The 20,557-nt window shown below is 36.7% G+C and overlaps 1 protein-coding gene across 1 annotated transcript in view; it reads left to right on the top strand.

Moving 5' to 3' along the window:
• IARS (isoleucyl-tRNA synthetase) overlaps nt 1-20,557 on the top strand; it is a gene marked incomplete at both ends in the record, with an annotated part of 74,098 nt that overhangs the window by 8,855 nt on the left and 44,686 nt on the right. Inside the window, 5 exons of the mRNA XM_009572685.1 lie at nt 2,034-2,094; nt 3,735-3,830; nt 8,758-8,880; nt 10,304-10,395; nt 15,419-15,517. Of these exons, the coding sequence (XP_009570980.1) occupies nt 2,034-2,094; nt 3,735-3,830; nt 8,758-8,880; nt 10,304-10,395; nt 15,419-15,517 (471 nt within the window). The remainder of the gene's footprint in view (nt 1-2,033; nt 2,095-3,734; nt 3,831-8,757; nt 8,881-10,303; nt 10,396-15,418; nt 15,518-20,557) is intronic.

Below are 20,557 nucleotides of genomic sequence, written 5' to 3'. Positions count from 1 at the left end.
CAATTTTTTTTTTTTTTTTTTGTGTTATGTAATAAAATAGTTCTCTCAAATGTGAAATGTGAGACAATTAAGAGGTAGCTGCTAGTTGAATGGATCTTTTGAAGATTTATATCTGTGAGTATATAAGTTCATGGAAATGAACTTTCACATTTCTACTCTTAACTTTTTTCTTTCTTTAGCTCACTTTTAAATTCTCAGGCAGTTAGGCCCTCAGGGGAGAAAATCATGACACTTGCTGTATACCAAGTGGCATGCTGAAGTCAAGAATAATTTTATTGAAAATTTTCTCTATTTAAAGTCATCTGAGCTTCCTGAGTACTCTCAGCCTTCCCCTCCCCTCCCCGAACCTGACTTTTCTCTCCCTTTTCCTCCCAGATGCAGATGGTAGGTTTTTAATGTGAAAGCGAATGGGAATACTGCTGCTTTGTTTCACTGATGAGATGGCTGCTGTCTTTATCAGAATACTTTCTGCAGCTTTGCACAGATGTCTTGGTATATTACCCCACTTTGGGCCATTGAGTGGCTGGTTATTTTATTTAGCAGTGGTAGATATGAAATGATTGATGACCATTTTCTTCCCTTTGTGTTACATTTTAGTCTATTTGCATATTAAACACTTCATTTCTTTACACTGTTTTCCACTGTTGTCTCTTGTTGGATTCTAGGGAATCCAACAAAGAGATTTCTGATCTCTTGCGAGTGAAGGATTACTATAGTGATTTTAAATGAGTCTGTTATTACTATAACTTAGGTCATAAGAAGGCAGCACTGTATAAATCTTCAGCTTGAAGTTCAGGACTTTGATAAACAAAGTCTTTCAGATATCAAAAGGGAAAATTGGGAATGTGATGCACAACCCTTACCTTTCACTTACTTGAGTTAAATAAGAATTTAACTATTTTTTTTTGAGTCAGTTCTAGTGCTTCACGTTCTGTGTCTGAGCATTCCCACATCTGTGTGGCTGAGCACTGGGATGCTTTTCTCTCATCTGATCCCGATTAAGCACCTCAAACATTCCTAAGGCTGTTTGTAATATAAAATATATAAACCATCCACGAAGCTGTGGCTTAAAATAGAAATATCCCCTTTTCCCAGTGGGTATTGTGTATGCCAAGCTGAGGAGTCATGCTCTTTAACTTGGCATTGAATACTGCTTGAGTTCCTTTTTGTACAATGAAACAGCTTTGTAGAATTCCCCACTTTGAGGTAGTCAAATGTTTTATGGTTTGACCATAGACCACAGCTGTGACACATTGAGAGGTAGCCCATCTGTTAAATGAAGTTGTGTTTTAACTAGGCTTTTTCCTGAAATGGAAGATTTAAGCACTTTCAGGAGAGTTCTGAGCAGTGAATCCCAACCTGATCACCATCTGTGTCAATTATTGTCAGAAGCCTCAAGACAGCCAGATCTACAGGCTCTATTTCTGTCTTGCATTTCTTGTCTGGCTCAGCTGGTTCCTCAGTCAGTCCTGTCTTTGTTAGATCTTTCCCCTAGATGCCCGTGGAGAGCTTGGATGCTTAGTTTCAGGAAAAGAAATGAGGCATCAAAGCTTTAAATGCTGCAATACCCTATATCACAATCTTCTGTGCATATAACTTTTAGGTGGTTTGGATTATTTAGTTCCGTTAAACATGCTGAGCTATAGGGCTTTGTTGTTAAAAATATTAAGTTGAAATTATGTTTTATCCAGAAGCTCCTTCCGCAGCTTTACCAGAAATAGGTTGTTATTAATGCTTAATTCCTACATTTATTTACAATGATTGCTTGATTGAAAGACCATCAAATACAAGTGTACCTGTTGACTGTTAGCAGAGATGCATTAAGACATGTTATGGTTTTTGTCCAAGCCCAAATTGCTGAAGAGGTGTAGAAATGGGAAGCAAACTATTGAGAAAATACTTTTTTTTCTTCAGCTTATGAAGTCAAATTCTGTTAGGGATGGGGAGAAAGGAAATAGGAAAAAATAGCATTCCTACCAGCTGACTAAGCGATTTTCAAGTTAATTTGTGTTCATGTAAATCTCTCTCCTCAGGTTTCCTGGCGTTGCTCTTAAAGGCAAGAAATATAAACCACTCTTTGAATATTTTATTCAGGTAAGATGAACAAGTTTGATGTTTGATACAGGATACAAAGCCAAACGTAAAAATGATTCTCAGTATTCCTTGTTTATATTATAGAAGTCTTGCATCCTAATAACAAACCCCGTATCGTATTAAAGTAGTTCAAAATCTAGCGGAAGGTTGAAAAACAGAAGGTTGACTTTTTTCTGTATTTTTTCACTTAAGTTTTAAATACACCCGGAGTAAGAACTCAATAAATAGTAGTCAAACAGTAGTTCGACTTTGGATTGCAGAGAAACTTCCAATTCACATTAATAAATAGGCAGTATTCTCTCAGCTTTTCATCTGGCGAGCTTCTGTCGTCTGCCTGTTAAGTCCACAAATTTTGTATTCACAAGAGAATGACTGTGGATAACAGTTGCAGGTGTGTAGTGTTTTCCATTGAAGAGTTAACAGCCTTTGCTGAAATAACTACTGATGCATCTGTTTTTTATGGATGTCCTCCTGTGCAGCATTTAAGCACTGCGTAAGTCTAGCGTAGTTAATAGCACTGCAGATGATAATAGAATATTTAGCAATAAGAGAGGGACTAGACAATTTATATGTTTTAAAAAAAAATTCTGATTAAAAATGGATTAAATTTTTCAAAGAGTTGAAGTGGATTACAGTACTGCTGGACAAGCAGCTGTTAACTTGTGTAAGGGATTTGGTCATTTGTGACTACCATCTGTTCTGAAGCGTGTGCTGAAGTTGGCGAAGGTGAGAAAACCTCTGTAGGGAGCAGGATCTGTTATTTCTAGAGAAAGGTCAAACACATAGCTGAATCTGAAAAATGGGGCTGCAAGTGTAAAGATTTGGGATGGATAAATTTTTTAGAGTCCTGCTGTACTTCTAAGGAGCAGATGGGCATCTACTGTTTGGTGTGTGTGTTTTTTGTGGTGTTTTTTGGTTTTGTTTTTTTTTTTAGAATGGATGTCTTATGTCAAAATATCCCTCTTCAGAACAAGCCAACATAATATTTTGTAACATATTTGGTTCAGCTGTGACTGCAGTAATTTTTTTTACTACTTTTGTTTTAGGGAATAGAAAATAGCTTTATTTTTCATTATCTACATACTGAACACAGTGAAAATTGTAAGATCTTTTCTTGGCAATTTTTTCTGTTGTGGTTTTTTTTTTTTTAACTTGATACTTACCACCTTCTCATTCTCTGGAGGAAATAAGGAAAATATATTACTATAAAAGCAAACTTCTTTTTTAAAATTAGAAGGTACAAGGGACATAGGACATAGGAAAATGCAAGGAGACTTCTGTATATAGAATCCCTGTAGCTTTCCTGATTGTATCCTCACTTACAGGAGTGTATTGATTTGTAGTCTGTTAAGCACAGAACTGTGTGAAGATCTGTGGCTTGAAGAGTAATAGAATATGAGGCCTTCTGGAGAGGTCTTAGGTGTAATAACATTTGACACTGTTTAAATGAAGTATAGAGCCTGGGCATCTTAGCTATGGGAAATGATTAAATAATGTTAGGAATGTCACATTTTACTGTCACTTATTTTGATGGAGTTCTTTACTCTTGTGGGTGGCTAGTGGCTCTTCCATGTTCTTAAGAATTCTGTTTTGCTATATATGTGTGTGTATATATATATATATGTATTTTTGTGTTACAGTGCAAAGATAAAGGTGCCTTTGCTGTGGTAGTAGACAGTTATGTGAAGGAGGAGGAAGGCACAGGTGTTGTACATCAGGCCCCCTATTTTGGTGCTGTGAGTATGAACTACATATCTGTTATGTTGATTTTATTCCACATTGCTTGGCTTTCGAGCTACTGGGGACTGTCTGTCAGGGTGACTATGATTTTAAATAATCCTCCCATTTGCTACTTAAAAATGTAAGAATACAATGTAGTATTGTATTCTAATGAGTTCTTGCACGCACTAGTGCCCTTTGTGTGCAAGGCTGGAGATTTTAGGTGTCCCTTGATTTGGTTATTCTTGTGGTATGTGAAGTGAGCTCACCACTTCTGAGTGTCACTGATATTAGCTTTTCTCAAAGTCTAAATTTACAGCTTCGAGAAGAAATAGTTTGTTACACTGATAGTCAAAACTGGCTTTGCTAAGTGATAATTTTGGATGGTAACAGCAGTTCTGCTCAGCACACTGCCCCTCTTCAGTGTTTTAAGTTCATTACTCATTGGGCTTTTAGAGAATGAAAAGATACTTTGACTGCTTTTGTACTGAGACTTTATCCCTCGGTGTTGAAAGGATTTTGTTGCATCCATTCTTTTTTCTGTCTTTATTGTCCTTTCCTTTAGTCTATTCTTCTGAGGGTTAAGAGGGATAATTTTTCATGGATTTCATCATTTCAGTTTTTAGACACATGAATTAAATGCACTAGTTTGGACTCATTGTCCTTTTTGTATCGTGTCCTGTCTTCAGTCATTATCCAAAGATGCCCTCAAAAAAACTTGCAGTAGAGCTGCCAATGCCGAGCAATTAGCAATCCCTGGACCACGAGCTCTATCATCATTTCTGGAAACTGTTGGCATTAGTAATAGGCCATTTTGTATTCATGTGAAATATCCCATCCTTTTCTGTCTTTTTTTTCTGCATTTTTCTGAAGGGTGCATCCATTGTGATGTTGTTTCCCTTGTCAAGATGAACACTGACATGAAAAGATGTCCCAGCTTAATATAGCTGTGAATAAAAAAAGTCAGACGGGGCTGTATGTTACTAGTTAATAAAGAACTTTATGGTGACTGGTAGAGTGTCTTGAGAAGTCCGAAGCCTATCACATCCCTTGCACCTCAGATATTGCCCTATAGCTAAATCTTGCAAAGATTTGACTGAGGTGTGAGGGAGCAGACTTGGTTTTGAGGCAGGAGCTCTTGCTGTGGGAGATGGAGTAAAGGAAGAGAACAGGCTGCTAATAGAGAAGGAGTTCTGGAAGAAACTTGCCCTTGGCTGCTGTATTGTTTTGTTGTGTATTTGCACAATACAGTTTAGTTTTTGGAAACAGCTTGTTGGAAAGCCTGACTGACCAGTTAGAGCAAGGATTATCTGCCCTCTTTTATTTGATTTTATTATAAGCCCACAGAGATTTGTGTAAACACAGAGGAAAAAAGTATCTTTTGTCTCTCTCTCCTGGGAAGTCAGCAATTATCTTTAAAAACACTTTTTTAAAAACACGAGAGTATGGGTTAAATGCATTGCAAAGAAAAAAAAATGCATAAAATATTTGTATGAGGGGAAAAAGTACACTAACATCACAAACAAAACTTTGCACTCGTTAGCTAAGGAGCAGCTTGATTTTATAATGCATGATGGATAGACCTGAGTCAACTGGATACGCTACGTTTAGAAGGAAATTGCATAGTATATGTTGCGCTTAACGCTACTACCTTTTTTCTTTTGGGATGCCTGTAGTTCACTTTTGACAGCCCACTGATTGTTTTTGTTCATAAAGGCTCACAAAGGGTTCTGGTTTAGGTTCAGAAATTCATTATTGTACAGTAGGCTCTGTATAGAATATGAGTGTTACGTGTGTTGGCATTAAAAGTTTGCCTTTAAGTAGACAAGGTTAGATGAAAGAAGGGTGATAACTCATGACTGTAGGCAGGACTGTCTTCCTAATTAATTGGCTTCTCTGTGAATTCCTTTACTGTTGTGTTGAAGATGAATAGGAAAGAGGAAAGGGGTAAGTGGAGCCAGGAGGCAAGGTCAGAGGAGAAGAAAAAGAGCAGAGTCCTTCACAGAAAGTGTCATATCTTGTCTGTATCCCTTCCCCTCGATATAAGTCCCTTTTACAAATAGGGATAGAAAGTAAGGGGTTTTAAAAAATTATTTTACTTACTGATATATATTCTGTATTGCTGATAGCTTAGAAATGTATCCTTCTCCAACAAAATTTAAAGTAAAAATTCACCTTTGTTTAGTTCCAGGATATATTGTTTAATTGTCTTGTGTGATGCTTTTGCCAGATACAAGCTGCCACGCAGTATCAGAGCGCTCTATTATTCAGTTCAAAAGAAATCAAAATTAAAGCTCACAGAATAAGACGAACCTGTATTAAAAACTGTAAACTCCCGATTAACATGACACTAAAATTCAGCTGCTCAGGCATTTCATCATATGTAGATGTATCTACAGTCAACTTAAAAAGCTTTAGTAACATTTTAATTTGCATAAAGCCCTATACTTCTAGTGTCTGCTCAGACTGAGTCACAGAAATTTCATAGATATGTTACTGTTGCACTTTCTTTTCAGTAAATTGCAAAAGCATACTTGATTTTTGTTAAGACGTGGTGAAGGTGTACCTTTTGACTTCATGGTTTTGTTGCTTTTTTTTTTTAAAAAAAAATTCAGGTAGAAAAGCTTTGAGTTCTCATCAATGAGCTGTTCAATAGGTCCTGCTTCATTCATTTTGTGTATGGTTTTTAACTTTTATTTGTAATCTTTTGAGAGATCTAATCGTGGCAGGGGTACAAAAGTGAACACTGACTTCTGTCCCAGAAAGAATTGAAATTTGTCGTAGCTTTTCAGTGGAGCTTAGCATTTGTGGATTTCTGTATGTGCCTGAATATATTCCTGGGTTGTGGTTACTGAAGCAAATCTTCGTTAAGTCAAATGGCAGGTCAGTCTGGAAAGCTTTTACATTCAAGTTTGAGTTCTTCAAAAGAAAGGAACTAACTGTAGAAAACCAAAATAGCAAAGCCCTTTATATATCATTGGCTGCATCAGCGATGCAAATCGAACTGAACCACCTCTTGACCTAGGTCCTGCGAAGTGGAAGGTTTGTTCTTATATTTGAGCTAGGTTGTGAACGTGCCAAGCTTTGTAGTCTTTGCTGGCTGCTGCTTCAAAGCCTTTTACAATTCACTGCCAAATCAGGGTTGACATTAGTTCTGTCATCTGGCCTACATTTTAAACACTGCAGTCTGCTTGCTGTATCTCAGCAAAAATAGCTGATGAAAGGTCAACTGAGGATGGGCTTATTTCAGTTAATCTATTGACTGCAGAAGCTGGTTGACCAAGTGGAGGCTGAATAATCATGATGGCTGTCTGCAGCTGCTGGAGAGTGGAAAGATGATCTAGAGTAAATGAGTGCTGTAGCTGAAGAGGTTTTTCATTTCTGTATGTAATGCCTTGGTACATGAAGTAGCCAACTTCACTATTGCTATGGATGAGTTTCATCATTGTAAAATATACTGTGGATCAACAGGCAGCATCTGCCAAATGTGGCTTGCGGGAGCTGGTAAGTACAGGGACTAGTGGGTAGGTTTGGAGGTACAGGATGAGGACCACAGAAAGGATCTGGAAACTCTGCTCTGTCACTCCAAAGTTGGCTCACCTGTGTTGGTTATATCTAGGAAAGGAGAATTGAGCTAGCTATGGAGCACTTGCTTATTTAACGCTTATTTACACACTTGCTTCTGGTATGGTCTCCTTGATCAAGGTGGACAAATTGCTTTAGAGTGCAACTCCTATGAAGTAGCTGCTGCGTTTTACGAAAGCTAAATGACCTCTAAGCATAGAGGAGGCTAACAATCCAACTACCGCCAGTTTTGGTGGGCAGGGTGACTGCAGGTTGTGTTTCACTCTACACAAAATTTCAGGTTTTGTTCCTGAAGTCTGTGGTTTCCCCCGTTTCATCAGAGCAGCAATACAGGAATCTCCAAGACTCAAAAAAGCAACCTGACTTGATGCAGACTTAGACAGGGCCTTTTTCTTTGAGGAAAAATGAAGCAATTCTGTGAATGTGCTGAGAGTGACTGATCTGCAGCTGTCCCATTCTCCCTTCCCCTCCCACCCCCAATAATGTTTTCTCGCCTTAGGGCAAGAAAGTGGGTAACCTGGAGTGACAATTGGTTACAATATGGACTTTGACTTCAGGCTTGAAATTAATATCTGAACTTTTCTGTTCCTTTAGTAATTTTGGTTTAATCTTTTCTAAGATACCATTGTTGTTCAGTTATGTTCATGAAAGTCTGAAGTGACCCTCTTTTTCTTAATTGTTTTTGTTGTGTTTTTTTTTTTTTCCCCTTATTGCTACAGGAAATTAAAAATTTAAATGGAGGCTGGCCAGGAAAATAACCTGTGATGTTGTCCATGTGTGGTTCTTGGTCAGTAGCATTGCCTATGGGCCAACAAAGATTGAGAAATACAGATTTAAAGGCTTTGGATCATCAAGACATTCAGAAAATGGGATTTCTTATGTGGAGTTCCAGAATTAGATTGATTAAAACAACCTGCCTTCTGAAAAATGCCATGCAGGCTTGTGTGCTAAAAAGACACAAGTCTCTGGCTGGTACATAGTGGTTGTCAGTTCCTTTACTATGCGATAGTAGCCTGAAGCTGTTGACTGCATGTATGTATGTGTGTATACACACACAAAAAATATGTGTGTATATAGATGCACATATATGTATATGCACAGAAGCACTTGCACATATCCCCTCTAATAGGTGAGAGAAAACACATATATTCTGGAGAAATCATTTCTGTGATCAATAAAAGTACAATCCTGTAAAATACATCTTTTCCTATGCATATTTGGGATTAGTGAAGGCTGAGTATTTTGCTATTCTTGTCTAGTCATCACATTTTCTATTTAATATTTAATTCCTTTTTCCAGGGCTGGATATTTTAACTAGTATTTTGTATTTGTATAACTTAGCACTTCTCTCTTTTGTAGGATGATTACAGAGTCTGCATGGATTTTAATATTATTCAGAAAGATTCTGTGCCCGTTTGTCCAGTTGATGCGTCAGGCTGCTTCACAGCAGAAGTGACTGACTTTGCTGGACAGTATGTGAAGGTTAGTGGTCTTGGAGAAAGTGAATTACTGCTTTATTCAAGATAAATTTTAGATGTTGCCTTCGTAATAATTTTCTTCATAGTGTCTTTAATATCTGGAAAAATAAAAATGTGTTTTAACATTTGCAACAATGTTGCAATTGTTTATTACAACATCTGAAAAATAAAGAATTTGAAACCTAAGTAATACTGTGTATGTAGTAGTGAAAGGGAAGAGGAGTATCTCCTGTTTGCATCTACTGCAGAAATCCCTTGTTTCTTACGGAAATGTTATGTCTCTAGGCAAGTGTGCAGAGGCCTCCTTTACCTCTGGATGACTTCTGAATTCACAGATGTCGTCATTAAATTTATACCAGCCCGTTAGTGTAACATGACTTTTTAGAGGAAAGAAACCCAGTCATTTTTCCCACTTGTGGGACGTGTTGCAATGTGAATTTGCTTGCCAATAGATGCAAGAGAATCCGTGTAAAAGGAACCCACAGGAACTCCAGATTGCTACAGACACAAATCCATAGAAAGGAGTGCCTCTTTATTCTATGTGCTAAGAAAACAAATTGTTTTTAGTCAGTTTCCTGCTGGTACAGTTTGATAGCAAAGCATGTTCCTGTAAACACAATTTACTTGAAAAAGACTTAAAAGTCTTGTATTGCATTTGAACTCAAATGGCTGTCATTGCTTCCTGCTATATATTAAGGCAAGTAAGAGAACACTGGAGGCTACATGTTTATCTTCTTGCTGGTAGGAATCTGAACTTAAGGCTCTTGGAAAATACTCTTATGATGCTGAATTCTTAGCTTATGAATATTGCTGTATCATAAATCTTTGTATGTTTTTTTTTTTCCCGCCCTTTTTAATGTCATGTTGACTCGTTTGTTCAGTAGACTGTCTTTGATTATTAACGTACAGCCTTAACTTCCAGCTTAGAACATAAACCCTGTTTAGTTAGTAAGGTATTGTAAAAGATGCTTCAACTTCTGTAACTCTAGTTATGTTAGAGAAGTGTGTTGTAGTGAAGTCTAAATATTAGGTAAGAAGCACTATGTGACTTCCTGCCACAAAATAAGAAGACTCAATAAAAGATTTAAGATATTAAATAATGTGAGTTCTGGCTTGTATTAATGCTACAGAAAATTTGAATTTTGTACACAGTTGTGTGTATGTGGAAATAGAGTTAAGGGCAAAAAGGGACTGATGCTGTATGCCAGGATTTGGAGAGCAAATAACTTTCCAAATTTAGTGTTTTACAGTGCCTCTGCAGTAAATGCATAAATTGTATAGAAGCTTTTTGGATTTTTTGTGTGTGTGTGATACTGGATTGTTTGTAGGGGTTTTCTTAATTTGGGTATTGGAGACAAATCCTGTAGTAGCTTCCTGAAATAGTGAAATTTGTATTCCAAGGAAAACTTTTTGTTCTGTCTTTTTAGGATGCAGATAAGAACATCATTAAATTACTGAAAGAGAAAGGCAGACTGGTTCACAGCAGTAGTTTTAAGCACAGCTACCCTTTCTGCTGGAGGTAAGGAGAGAAGTGCATATGGCTTTAAGACTGAGGGTTCTAACTGAGTAGTTCTTCAGGTTTGTCTCATTTTTTCCCTCCCTTGACCTACTTAATTTTTTTTAACGAGACTAACAGTAACAGGAATCAAGAATATTAAATTAGGGGAGCTCCAATTTTGGTTTACTAAGAAAGTAAATTAAATTTTTTTGCCATAAATCTGATGAATTTAAGTGTAGTGCTGAAAATTTTTTTCTATTATGATTTTACAGGTGTGTTTTTGTAGTTTGAACTTCTCATTCTTCAGTGTTGCACGTAGTACTGCTAACTACCTTTCAAAGATGGCTATAATAAGTCTAAAAAGCTTATTTTCTAAACAGCTAAGTACTGAGTGGTGGAAAAGGATATGTTGGTACCCTTTGAATTGCATCCAAATAAGTATGTCGCAGAACATCTTTAAATGTTTGTGTTCAAACTTTCCATGTTTTGGATAAAATGGCTATATTATAGCTGTTATCATACTTCTTTTTAACCTTGTAAAATTACTTCTTTCTTTGGAGTCTGATAGAGCCCAGTTGCTTATAATGTGGAAATGTCTGTATTGTTGATTAAAATCAAAGTTAGCATTTATGCACTGCAGTGGATAGTAAGTGTAATACATAAATATATTTTTCTGCTCAGCATTCCTGAATGGAGTTTACAAATAATTGGTACGTCTCTGATCAGAAATAGCAGTTGGCATGTTTAGTCACTTATTAGAAATATTTGGTTTTGTCAACTAGAAATTCAAGATTAGCTCTGGAATGTCAGGTAGGTAGTTCAACACAGTGACCTGTCAAGAATCTTCCTTCTCAGATGGGGAATTTTGCAGAGGTTGAAGGAGGGCTCCATGTGCAAGTCTCCATGGGCCTTCAGTGTAGTAAACTAGCGTAAGAAGTTTCAGTTATGAGAAATACAGGCTAGACAAATTTAATCTAGAAATGAAGCATGTTTTTATTAGCGTCCTCTCTGGTTTTAAATGTATACAATTGCTATGGCAAAATTGGGGGGGGGGAATCACTGAGCGATGTCAAATTTAAAAAAAGAAACTTCAGTAATCTTTTAGTAGGAATATTGTATTAAAATTTTTTATTACAAGTAAAGACACACTTCAAAAAAATAAAATATCTAATTACATATCTGAAATGACTTGGACATTTTAAGTCATACAGCACCTGTACTGAAATAACTGTGATAAAAGCTTTTCTCTCCATCTAGCTTCAATGCTACTAGGTGAAGTGTTTTAGCAGTGTGCGTTTATCTTTGATCTATAGCAAGAATAACCTTTACTTGCTCTTGAATAGCATGATTGGTTTGTTTCTGACAGCTACCTGGAGGAGGAAGGGGAATTACTCTACAAGTGTTATGTCCTTGATGATTTGGGACAATTTCTGAAAAAAGGCAGCCCAAAAACAAGCAACACTTGTGTTTTTCTTATGTAGCAATTAAAATGTACAGTCATGGCCTTCTGAGACAAACCACTAATGTAGAAATGCTGATTCTGTAGAACGTACTTAATCCTGCCACTCTGTTGACATTTTTGTTGATTGATGGTAAGTTGCAGGCAGCACCTAGCAGCAAATTATCTGGTGGGAAGAACAGAATAATGGATTTTTCTTGAAAAGCTCATTTCACTGCCATCAGAAATCAAACCATAATTGGAATATGCTAAAAGTAGAAGAGTAGTTCTTAACTTCGAACATAGTTATAAGTTATTTTGATTAATGTAAGAAAACTTTGAAATCAGACTCTTCTACTTAATGTACTACTGTTCATGTTTTTCCCTGAAACCAGGCAGTTGTTGAATCCTCAGTATGTTGAGATACTTTCCCTCTTTTTACATATCATCAAATTAGGGTCCTTCTCTACATTTTCTTCTTATTGTGATATGTAGTAATTTTCTGTCAACTAAACTTTAAAATCTGAGAGAGGAAAACAGTAACAACTTGGTAAGTACACAGTAGACAGTCTTCCGTTAGAATTCCCTTTCACTGGAATTGCTGAAGATGCAGATCATTGGTCAAAAACGCTCTATGTAGATGTGAGATCTTGAGAGTCTATATGGTCTAGGTAGCAATTTAACAACTCTGAAAGATAGCAAGGGTAGCTAGCGTGACAGCTGAAGTGTCCATCGCAGCCACTGTGTGCCATTCTATCAGAAAGCAATATTGGGAAGCTCTACCATTGACAGATAGAGCGCTTTGTCTTTTTCAAGCCAGTGAAAGCAAAGCCAAGAAGCATCTTTCATAGCACGTGGCCAGTTCTCTACCATTTGTTTCCTAAATTATGAGAAAATGGAATGGGAATAAGATCACAATAATTTGTTTACAACAGCTGTGCAGTCCAAAATGGGTATGAGAAAACTATTGGGAGTGTGTAGTGTCCACAGAGAATGGTCTTCCCAATCTTCATCTTTTCTAGTATAAAGATCGTATTTCAGAGAATGCTAATTTTGTGGCACTGCTAAGGAACAGGCAGTTTGCTCAGGTGCTTTGATTCCTCTGATACAATTCTAAAGGGTGCATTTATAAGGGGAACAAAACATCATTCAGTTGAGACAGAGAGGATTGTTTAGGCAGGGATTTTGTAAGCATCAGTCTCTGATATAGGTCTGTCTGGGTGGTTTTTCCCTTGTCTTGTATTGATGTAAAACACAACGCAGCAATGGGTATTTCTCATTTGATTCTACAGCAAAGAATTGAATCTGGTTTCCTCAACCTTCTCACTAGTCACGAGGGGCAGAAATGTGTAAGGTGTTACTGGTTGGGCAGATTTTCATTATGTTATTCTGTTCTTGTCTCCCGCCGAGACGCTACTTGGCAGTAGAGCTAGAAGAAAGAAAATATTCAGGGAAACAGTGCCATCTCCCATTTCTTACTACCTTCATGTAGGTGGAAACAGTGCTCTGTGGGTGCTTTGGAATGGTTATCAAGTATTATAAAGTTACGGTGTTGGGTTGAAAGCCTCGGAGATTATCACGGCTTCATCTCCTTCTCTCTTTCATAAATCCTTTGTGTCTGAAGCTACTTTTGCACTAAAGCTTGTCTTCCGTCAGCCCCATCTGTCAGCTGCTTACTCTTGAGAGAGACTGGGTACCAGTTTATTGTCCCAGCATTCTTTTTGCAATATGTTAAGACCATGTGAGAAACTGTTATTATCAGGTTTTATTCTCCTTGTTTCCAGTAACTCAAGATCTTACATGTGATGGCAATTCATCATTCTTCAGCACATCTGAAACAACATGCTCATTGAAACTAAAATACTTCTGGAGTACCTTGTAGCTTGCAGAATACTCCCTTTTTTTACTGTGATCTTGCTGCTGTGTGAGGAGTTAACTGAACTGTTCCCTTTTTTAGGTGTTAGGACTTAAATTTGAGAAGCAGAACTTCCGAGCTTAGCACGTTTGCATTTAATAGCTAGAACACTACTACCTTATTATTGCTTTGAGCTCTTACCTTTTCCTGTAAGGTTATAGATACTTTAACTCTTAAAAAATACAGATTGAAATGTATTGCTTAGTTAAAAGGAAATGTCTTCTAAAATACAGTAATAAGAGAAATGATGTGGGTTTTATTATTGGGCTTTATGCAACATGAGTGCAGTTTTTTGGATTTGAACAACCTTTGCTGTGGGTTTTCTTTTCTTTTGTTGGTCAGGCAGGTGTACCTTTAGGAAGTGCTTCCACAGTAGCAATTTTAATTTACATCATAATCGCCAGTAGTTTGTGCATTTCAAACGAGTCCTTGCGATGAATATAAGTAAAATGAGTTAAACTTTTAAGATGAGTTGTTTACAAGAACGACTGCATGTAGGAGATAATGGTAGTTTCTCAGGGTCTTTGCTTGCGAATTACTGTTGAGCAAGTGTATTTCCAAGTTCTGAGGCAAAGTGGCTTAAACAAAAGCAATATTTTAAGAAACGTTTTGTGGGGTGGATTGATATGAAGGGAGAATGAGCTGCTTGTCCCAGTATTGTTGAAGCTGCTTTGTACCCATAGACTGATTCCATCCCCTAGGGCTCAGTCTCCCTTTTCAAGTTGGAATAATGGGATGGATGTGAAAGTCTAGAAATGTCTGAACTCTCCTATAATGACTTTTACCCACTGTTTGATTACCGGATCCTTTAGATGGATGCATGCTACTTGAACAATCTCTCAAGACCTTAAGCAGTTGTATTATGGAACTGACAAATAAGAGACCAGGTTGAGACATGGTGCAGTTAGCTGCTTAGAGATACTAATTTTACTAGGTAATTTAGGGAAGTTATCAGTCTGTACACTCAGACCTATAGTGTTCCCATTTCTAAGCACTCCCAAGTTCTGAATCTGCTCCCACCATATATGGGTTTCGTATGACTTTATTTGAATGTTGAAGTAAGAAATATGTTAAGATGTCTGGATAACTTCTTACTTTTATGTGTTTATCTGGATCTCTTTCTTCTCCTCCTGGAATGGGACATTCTTCTAGTTAACCCTGGGTACTGTTACTTCATCTTTATGATTTATTATTATTCTTTTAAATACAGATAGTAAAAACATAGCATAATGTTTTCTGGCTTTTCAGATTGATGTACACAAAAAAATACAGAATGAGCTAAAGTGGAAGACTTAAGTATGACTCATTTTAATACTTACTGAAGCTCATATTATTGTACTCTGTAGGAACATAAATTTCAAATTCAAGTATTGTTTGAATGTTCCCATGATTTCTCTTGCTGTACAAATTACTTGAATTGCTGAGTTTGAAGGCTTTGTAAAAAAAAAATTTTTTTTTAGGATTTGATTTTAGAATAGTAGCTCACGTAAGTGTAACTGTGTAATTTAAAAAACAAAACAAAACCCAACCTATGTAACTGTGATAACATTTCAGGAACAGCAGTGAATTCAGTCTGTGGAAAGGCGACTGCCATGTGCAAAAATACATTTTAAAGAGTATTTTATAAATAATGTAGCACTGAAAATGTTCTTGTTTGTTTTGCACCCTTCCCCATCACCTTCCCTCTACAGGTCAGATACTCCTTTGATATACAAAGCTGTGCCAAGCTGGTTTGTAAGAGTGGAGCACATGGTGGAGAAGCTACTGGAGAATAATGCCCAGTGCTACTGGTAATGTCTCCTGCATATTTTTTTTTTTCCTTTGCCCAGGTTTGGGTGTGTAGCGGGGGCGGGGTGTGCGTGTGCCGGAACTCTACAAAGCTCTATTTCACTGTTAGTGTGGTAACTTAACTTCATATTTCCATTCTGTCTTTCTGAGCCAATGTTACTGGAATGGGGCTGGTAACCAGTTTTAAATAGTGTTTTATCTCAGGTTTCACAAATGTGCCTCAAACTTGTAGAGCAATGGGATAGCCTTCCTGGTATAAACAGATATAACCTGCTGAATTGCATATCAGCCCAGTGTTTGAACATGTTTGCACACTGTTCCTTTCTTGTGTCCAGAAGGCATTCTTTGCTTGTGTAAAATCCCAACGAGAAACATATTCTAGAGTGTAAGTAAGGTTGAATACATATTAATAATTTACAGTGAAATACGTTACAGGATCATTAAAAGTATCCTCAAATCACATTATATGATCCTAAGAAATTCAGCATGAGAGAAACTGCAAAGGAAAATCAACCTGCAGAAGCATGGAAGTGCACAGTTAAGCCTCCCAAAAGGGTCCACTAAAGAGAAGAATGTAGCAGCTAAACTCTGGGTATTTATTGTTCCAAATTATACTAATTTTTAGATAAATTTTTTCTTTTCATCTAGTTATTACAGATAAGGTTGATACTTTGTCATAGTGCATTTGAAGAAAAAAAAAATAAAACAAAACCAAACCAAAACAAACCAACACCCCCTTCCCCCAAACCCACCTTCTCCCTACAACACCCACAAAAAAGCCAACCCAACTGCCCTAGCTTGTGTAATAGTTGTAAGTAACCTCAGTTTCAGAGGTTTAAATCAAAATTTTCTACTAGCGGCAAAAATTAAATCTTTATATGTATATAGTGAATGTGAAAAATATTTGTGTGAAGTATATGTAGAAAACAACAGGTAAGTTTTGGATAATTTAAATGCACTATTAAATTAGCAGTAAGAGGGAACTATTGGCGATGGTAGCCATTTTGAGAGTCAATTGTGGGTTTATGGTGTGTTAGTAACAAAAAGACCCTATCTTCTTCATCTTCATAACCTGTATTGTTATTTCTTCTCCTCTCATAAATAACTTGTGCCTGGGAAGTTGAGATCAGGTGGGGAAAATGTGGAGGTTACAGCCTCATTCAGTTGTACTGTGTGCCATTTCAGTTGTCGTTCAGTCTTTCCGTACGAGGACTGTAGGAGAGTTGGGATTTCACCCCTGTGTGTCTCTGCTCAGCAACTGAAATGGTGTTAAAGGAGGTGACTCAACTTTCAGTGAATAATTACAGCTTATGCTGCGTTTTACCATGGACAGTAGTTAGCAATTAAATTCTCCATGAGCAGCTTTTGCATAACTGCTTACGTGGTACAAGCACTGTAAATATTGAAATATGTGGGAAAAATTAGTGATCCATGATACAGACTGTCCAAAAATGCTGCAGCGTTGGCTTGCTAATAAGCACATGCCCAGTCTGGATATGTAAGAAGATTTTATAGATTAGTAAGTTGCTTTCTGTTTTCCATAACAGAACATACTGTGATCCTTCTTTTGGGGAAAAATAAGCTGGAGAGGGGGTGAAAGTGTTTGTTCTTAGCTTTAATTAGCTTTCTCAAGATGCTTTTACTGTTTTGATGACTGACAGTAGACCTGCATACTTAATTTTCACATGAACGTAAAAAAAATGTAATGATCCTATTAAGGAAGTGTTTGAATGGTTAGGATGGTTTTGCTTTTCCAGAAGCAAAGCTTCAAGAAGAAACTGAGAGGTGACATCCACTCATCCAGGAGACATTAATAAGAATTAGTAAACAGTTTGAATCCTACCTTATCTACATATTTGGGTTTGAAGTGGTGCTTTCTCTAAGTGTTGAGTAGTGGGGATACAAGTGGAACAGAATGTGAGCGCTGCGGTTGCAAAGGTTGGATGGGAAGACCAGGCAATTGTATTAATTAGCAATATTCAATGTACTTAAAGTAACTGTTTGTCCTTTAGGTAATTCTTGAGTCTCAACATAATTCTGTAATTGACCGTAAAACTGATTCCTCCAGATTCCTTTCAAAACAGTATGGTCTTAAAGTTTTTGAGGATCTTTTTGTAGAGAATACGGTCACAAGTAGAGCTCTATTATCACTAAATGATTGATAAAATCATATTAATACATATTTCCAGTATGTGACTTCATAATTACTAGTTTGAATACTAGATGGCTTTTATTACATAAAGATGGCTTTTAAAATCTAGCTTTTTAAAAGAAAAAGGCATCATTTTTAAGGTTTTCTTCCTATGTTCTTCACTGATGTTAGTTTTGTTTGGGATTAACTTCTTCATTTATTTAAATTTTGGGAACTCCATCCTTCCCAAAACCTACTTTTTTGATTTTAAAGAGACTTTATCTCTGAAAGTGTCACAGGAATAATACCTAGCTTTTTAAAAAATTATTTTTGGATTCTCTGGGGCTTCAGCATGTCCTGAAAATGAGAAAATTGGGGATAAATGCTTTTCAGACTATATTAACCTTTGCAAAATGAGTTTGACTGCATTACTTTTTTTATTCCTATAAATGACTGATAGGTATATTGTCCCTTAAGAATAGCTGCACTCTTTATAGATATCCTTTTTGATGAAATAGATTAAACATAGTTGGACAAACTTTGCAACCTGATTGCATTTCTAATTAGTTTTTTAATGAATTAGCCTACTGATAAAACCATAGTTATTCAAAATTTAAAGCCAGCAACTGTCTTCATTTTTCAAAATGAACTTAACTATAGCTTTCAAGAATGATGACATGAGTAATGTGCCAGCATTTTTGTAAAATCGGAAACCAAAAAATCCTCTCTACTTTCTCCCAACCTTATTCTGATCAGAGTGGGAAGAAACTTGTGTTGGATGTTGCTGAAAATGCAGAATTAGAACAGTATTTAAAAGACTCTGTTTCAGCCTTTAATCCAAGGTCCATTACTGAATGTTCTCTTTACCTGGCAGAAGATATTATTCTTAAAAAATTTTAAATTTAAAAAAAAAAAGGGTATTCATATTCAGACAACCTACTGTGGTACTTGAGATAAAGAGGGGCAAGTTCAGCTGCTGTACCATTCAGGCTGTCAGACCTTTGGTTTCCTGTTATGTCGATGGGGAGAGTTAGGTGCAGCACCAAAGATGGGTCCCGGTGTAAGCGGTCTGGATTTCAGCCTTAATTGTTTGTTTTAACTATCATAGCATAGAATGATTTGTTGAAGGAGCGTTTCTTACGTAACCACAGATAAGCAACTAAACGATGCAACCTTAGATTCTGTTGTATACTATAGGACTAATTCCTGTCATCACAGAGTTCAAAGTTGGTATAAATTACAAATTCATAAGTTATTTTAAAGAGTAAATTAATGCAATTTATACTTACGTTTCTAAACTGTTGTAGCTCACACTTCTGGCAGTGTATGTAATATTTTTATACTTGCAGGTTCGATAGAAAAGGTTCTGTAGACTGTGTAGTTTGTATTTAAATACCAGCTTTGAACTCTGTTTTATTTTTATTTTTCAAAAACCTGCCTTGCTTAAAGTTCTACTTCAGTAACTCCTGCAAGATTTACCTCTAACTGTTGACAAGTTTCTAGTGTTAGAGACTATTGCACAGTTCTGACTCTGTTTACATAAGATGTACAGCATTTGGTATAGTGGAAAAACGAGCATCAGTGGAAGGAAAGCAGTGACGGAAGACAGTAAGGGACTTGAAAGAATCCAAGCCTTTTGTTCTTGCATCTTCCTGGCGTTGAAAAATTCAAGTATTGTAATGAAGTGCTTGACGTATAGGTCCTTAGTTGAAGGTACCCTTTTTTTGACTTTCATCACTTAAACTGTTAGCTCTTATTGAAAATATCACACGGAACACATCTGATAGGCCTTTTTGCTAGAATTGAGTTTCCTGGTTTGCAAAGTGTGAATTTTGCGCACATTTCCTGCTGTTCTTGTATGAGCACTCTAAAACCAAAGTGTTTTCACATGTGTCAGTCAAACACATTAATCTTTTGAGAAGCTTTTGATCTTGTTTTTTCTAATCTTCGACCAGCCGCCTTCTTTGCTGAACAGCAAACTGTCTCCCATCTTTTGAAAGGTGTGATTTGATCACAAATTATGCTTGTCTTGTATCATAAACCCTAAGGCTGGTAGGGTGTGCAGAAGATAGGCTGTAGAGCCCATCTACAATAGAAAGCTAATGTTTGTTCTACTAAATTTGTAATTTTTGTGCAGATGAGAAACTGAGTCTGTAGCAGGGGCAACAGAATTTTAAGTCATAACAGAATTGTAGCACAATGGAGGAGAATCAGTTACTGAGTCCCTTGTTTTCCTCCTTTTTCTTTTTTTTAGGATGTCTCGTAGGATATTTTCTTTCCTAGTTTGTTAGCATTAATAAATACATTTTATCTGAACAGTTTTAAATGCATCTTGTGTGTGTGTGGCGACTTCTCCCCTCCCTTTTTTTTTTTTTTTTAATATGACCATGCAATTGTGACTTCTTTTTGAATCATTGATCACACTTCTCTTAGGAAACGTGAATACAAATTAGCTCTTCCCTCTAGTAGTGATTGTGACGTGCATAGCAATGTGCAGTCACTAGATGGCAACATTTCCCGAGGAAAAATTCAAACTAGTGTCATTGCCTACAGTAGGAGATGAAAAAAAAATTGCTGCAGGGTTAGCCTTGTGTTTGTCTAATTTAGAGCAGCATAAGTCAGAAGATTTTATTACTGGCTGTTATCAGACATAGTTGAGAATCAGAAGTGAATTTTGAGGCTTGTTCCAGTTGATTTTGATAGCTTGTGTTCTGCTGTGTCCTAATTTTGCTGTTTCCTCTCAAAGCCTCTTGAGCAGAGATTGCCAGTTATGTCATGAATACAGGATGTATCTTTTCAGTCCCAGTGAATGGTCATCAAAAGGTTGTTGTTTGGTTCAAGTAATACCCTTCTAAATAAAGACTCCAAATGTCAGTTCACTAAGCAATCATAGTACCGTGTTCTTAGGCAG

Source organism: Fulmarus glacialis, unplaced genomic scaffold (genome assembly GCF_000690835.1).
Source record: "Fulmarus glacialis isolate BGI_N327 unplaced genomic scaffold, ASM69083v1 scaffold35482, whole genome shotgun sequence".
NCBI classification, from domain to species: Eukaryota; Metazoa; Chordata; class Aves; order Procellariiformes; family Procellariidae; genus Fulmarus; species Fulmarus glacialis.
The sequence above is the reverse complement of the archived record's forward strand: the minus strand, read 5'-3'. Positions and strand labels throughout refer to the sequence as shown.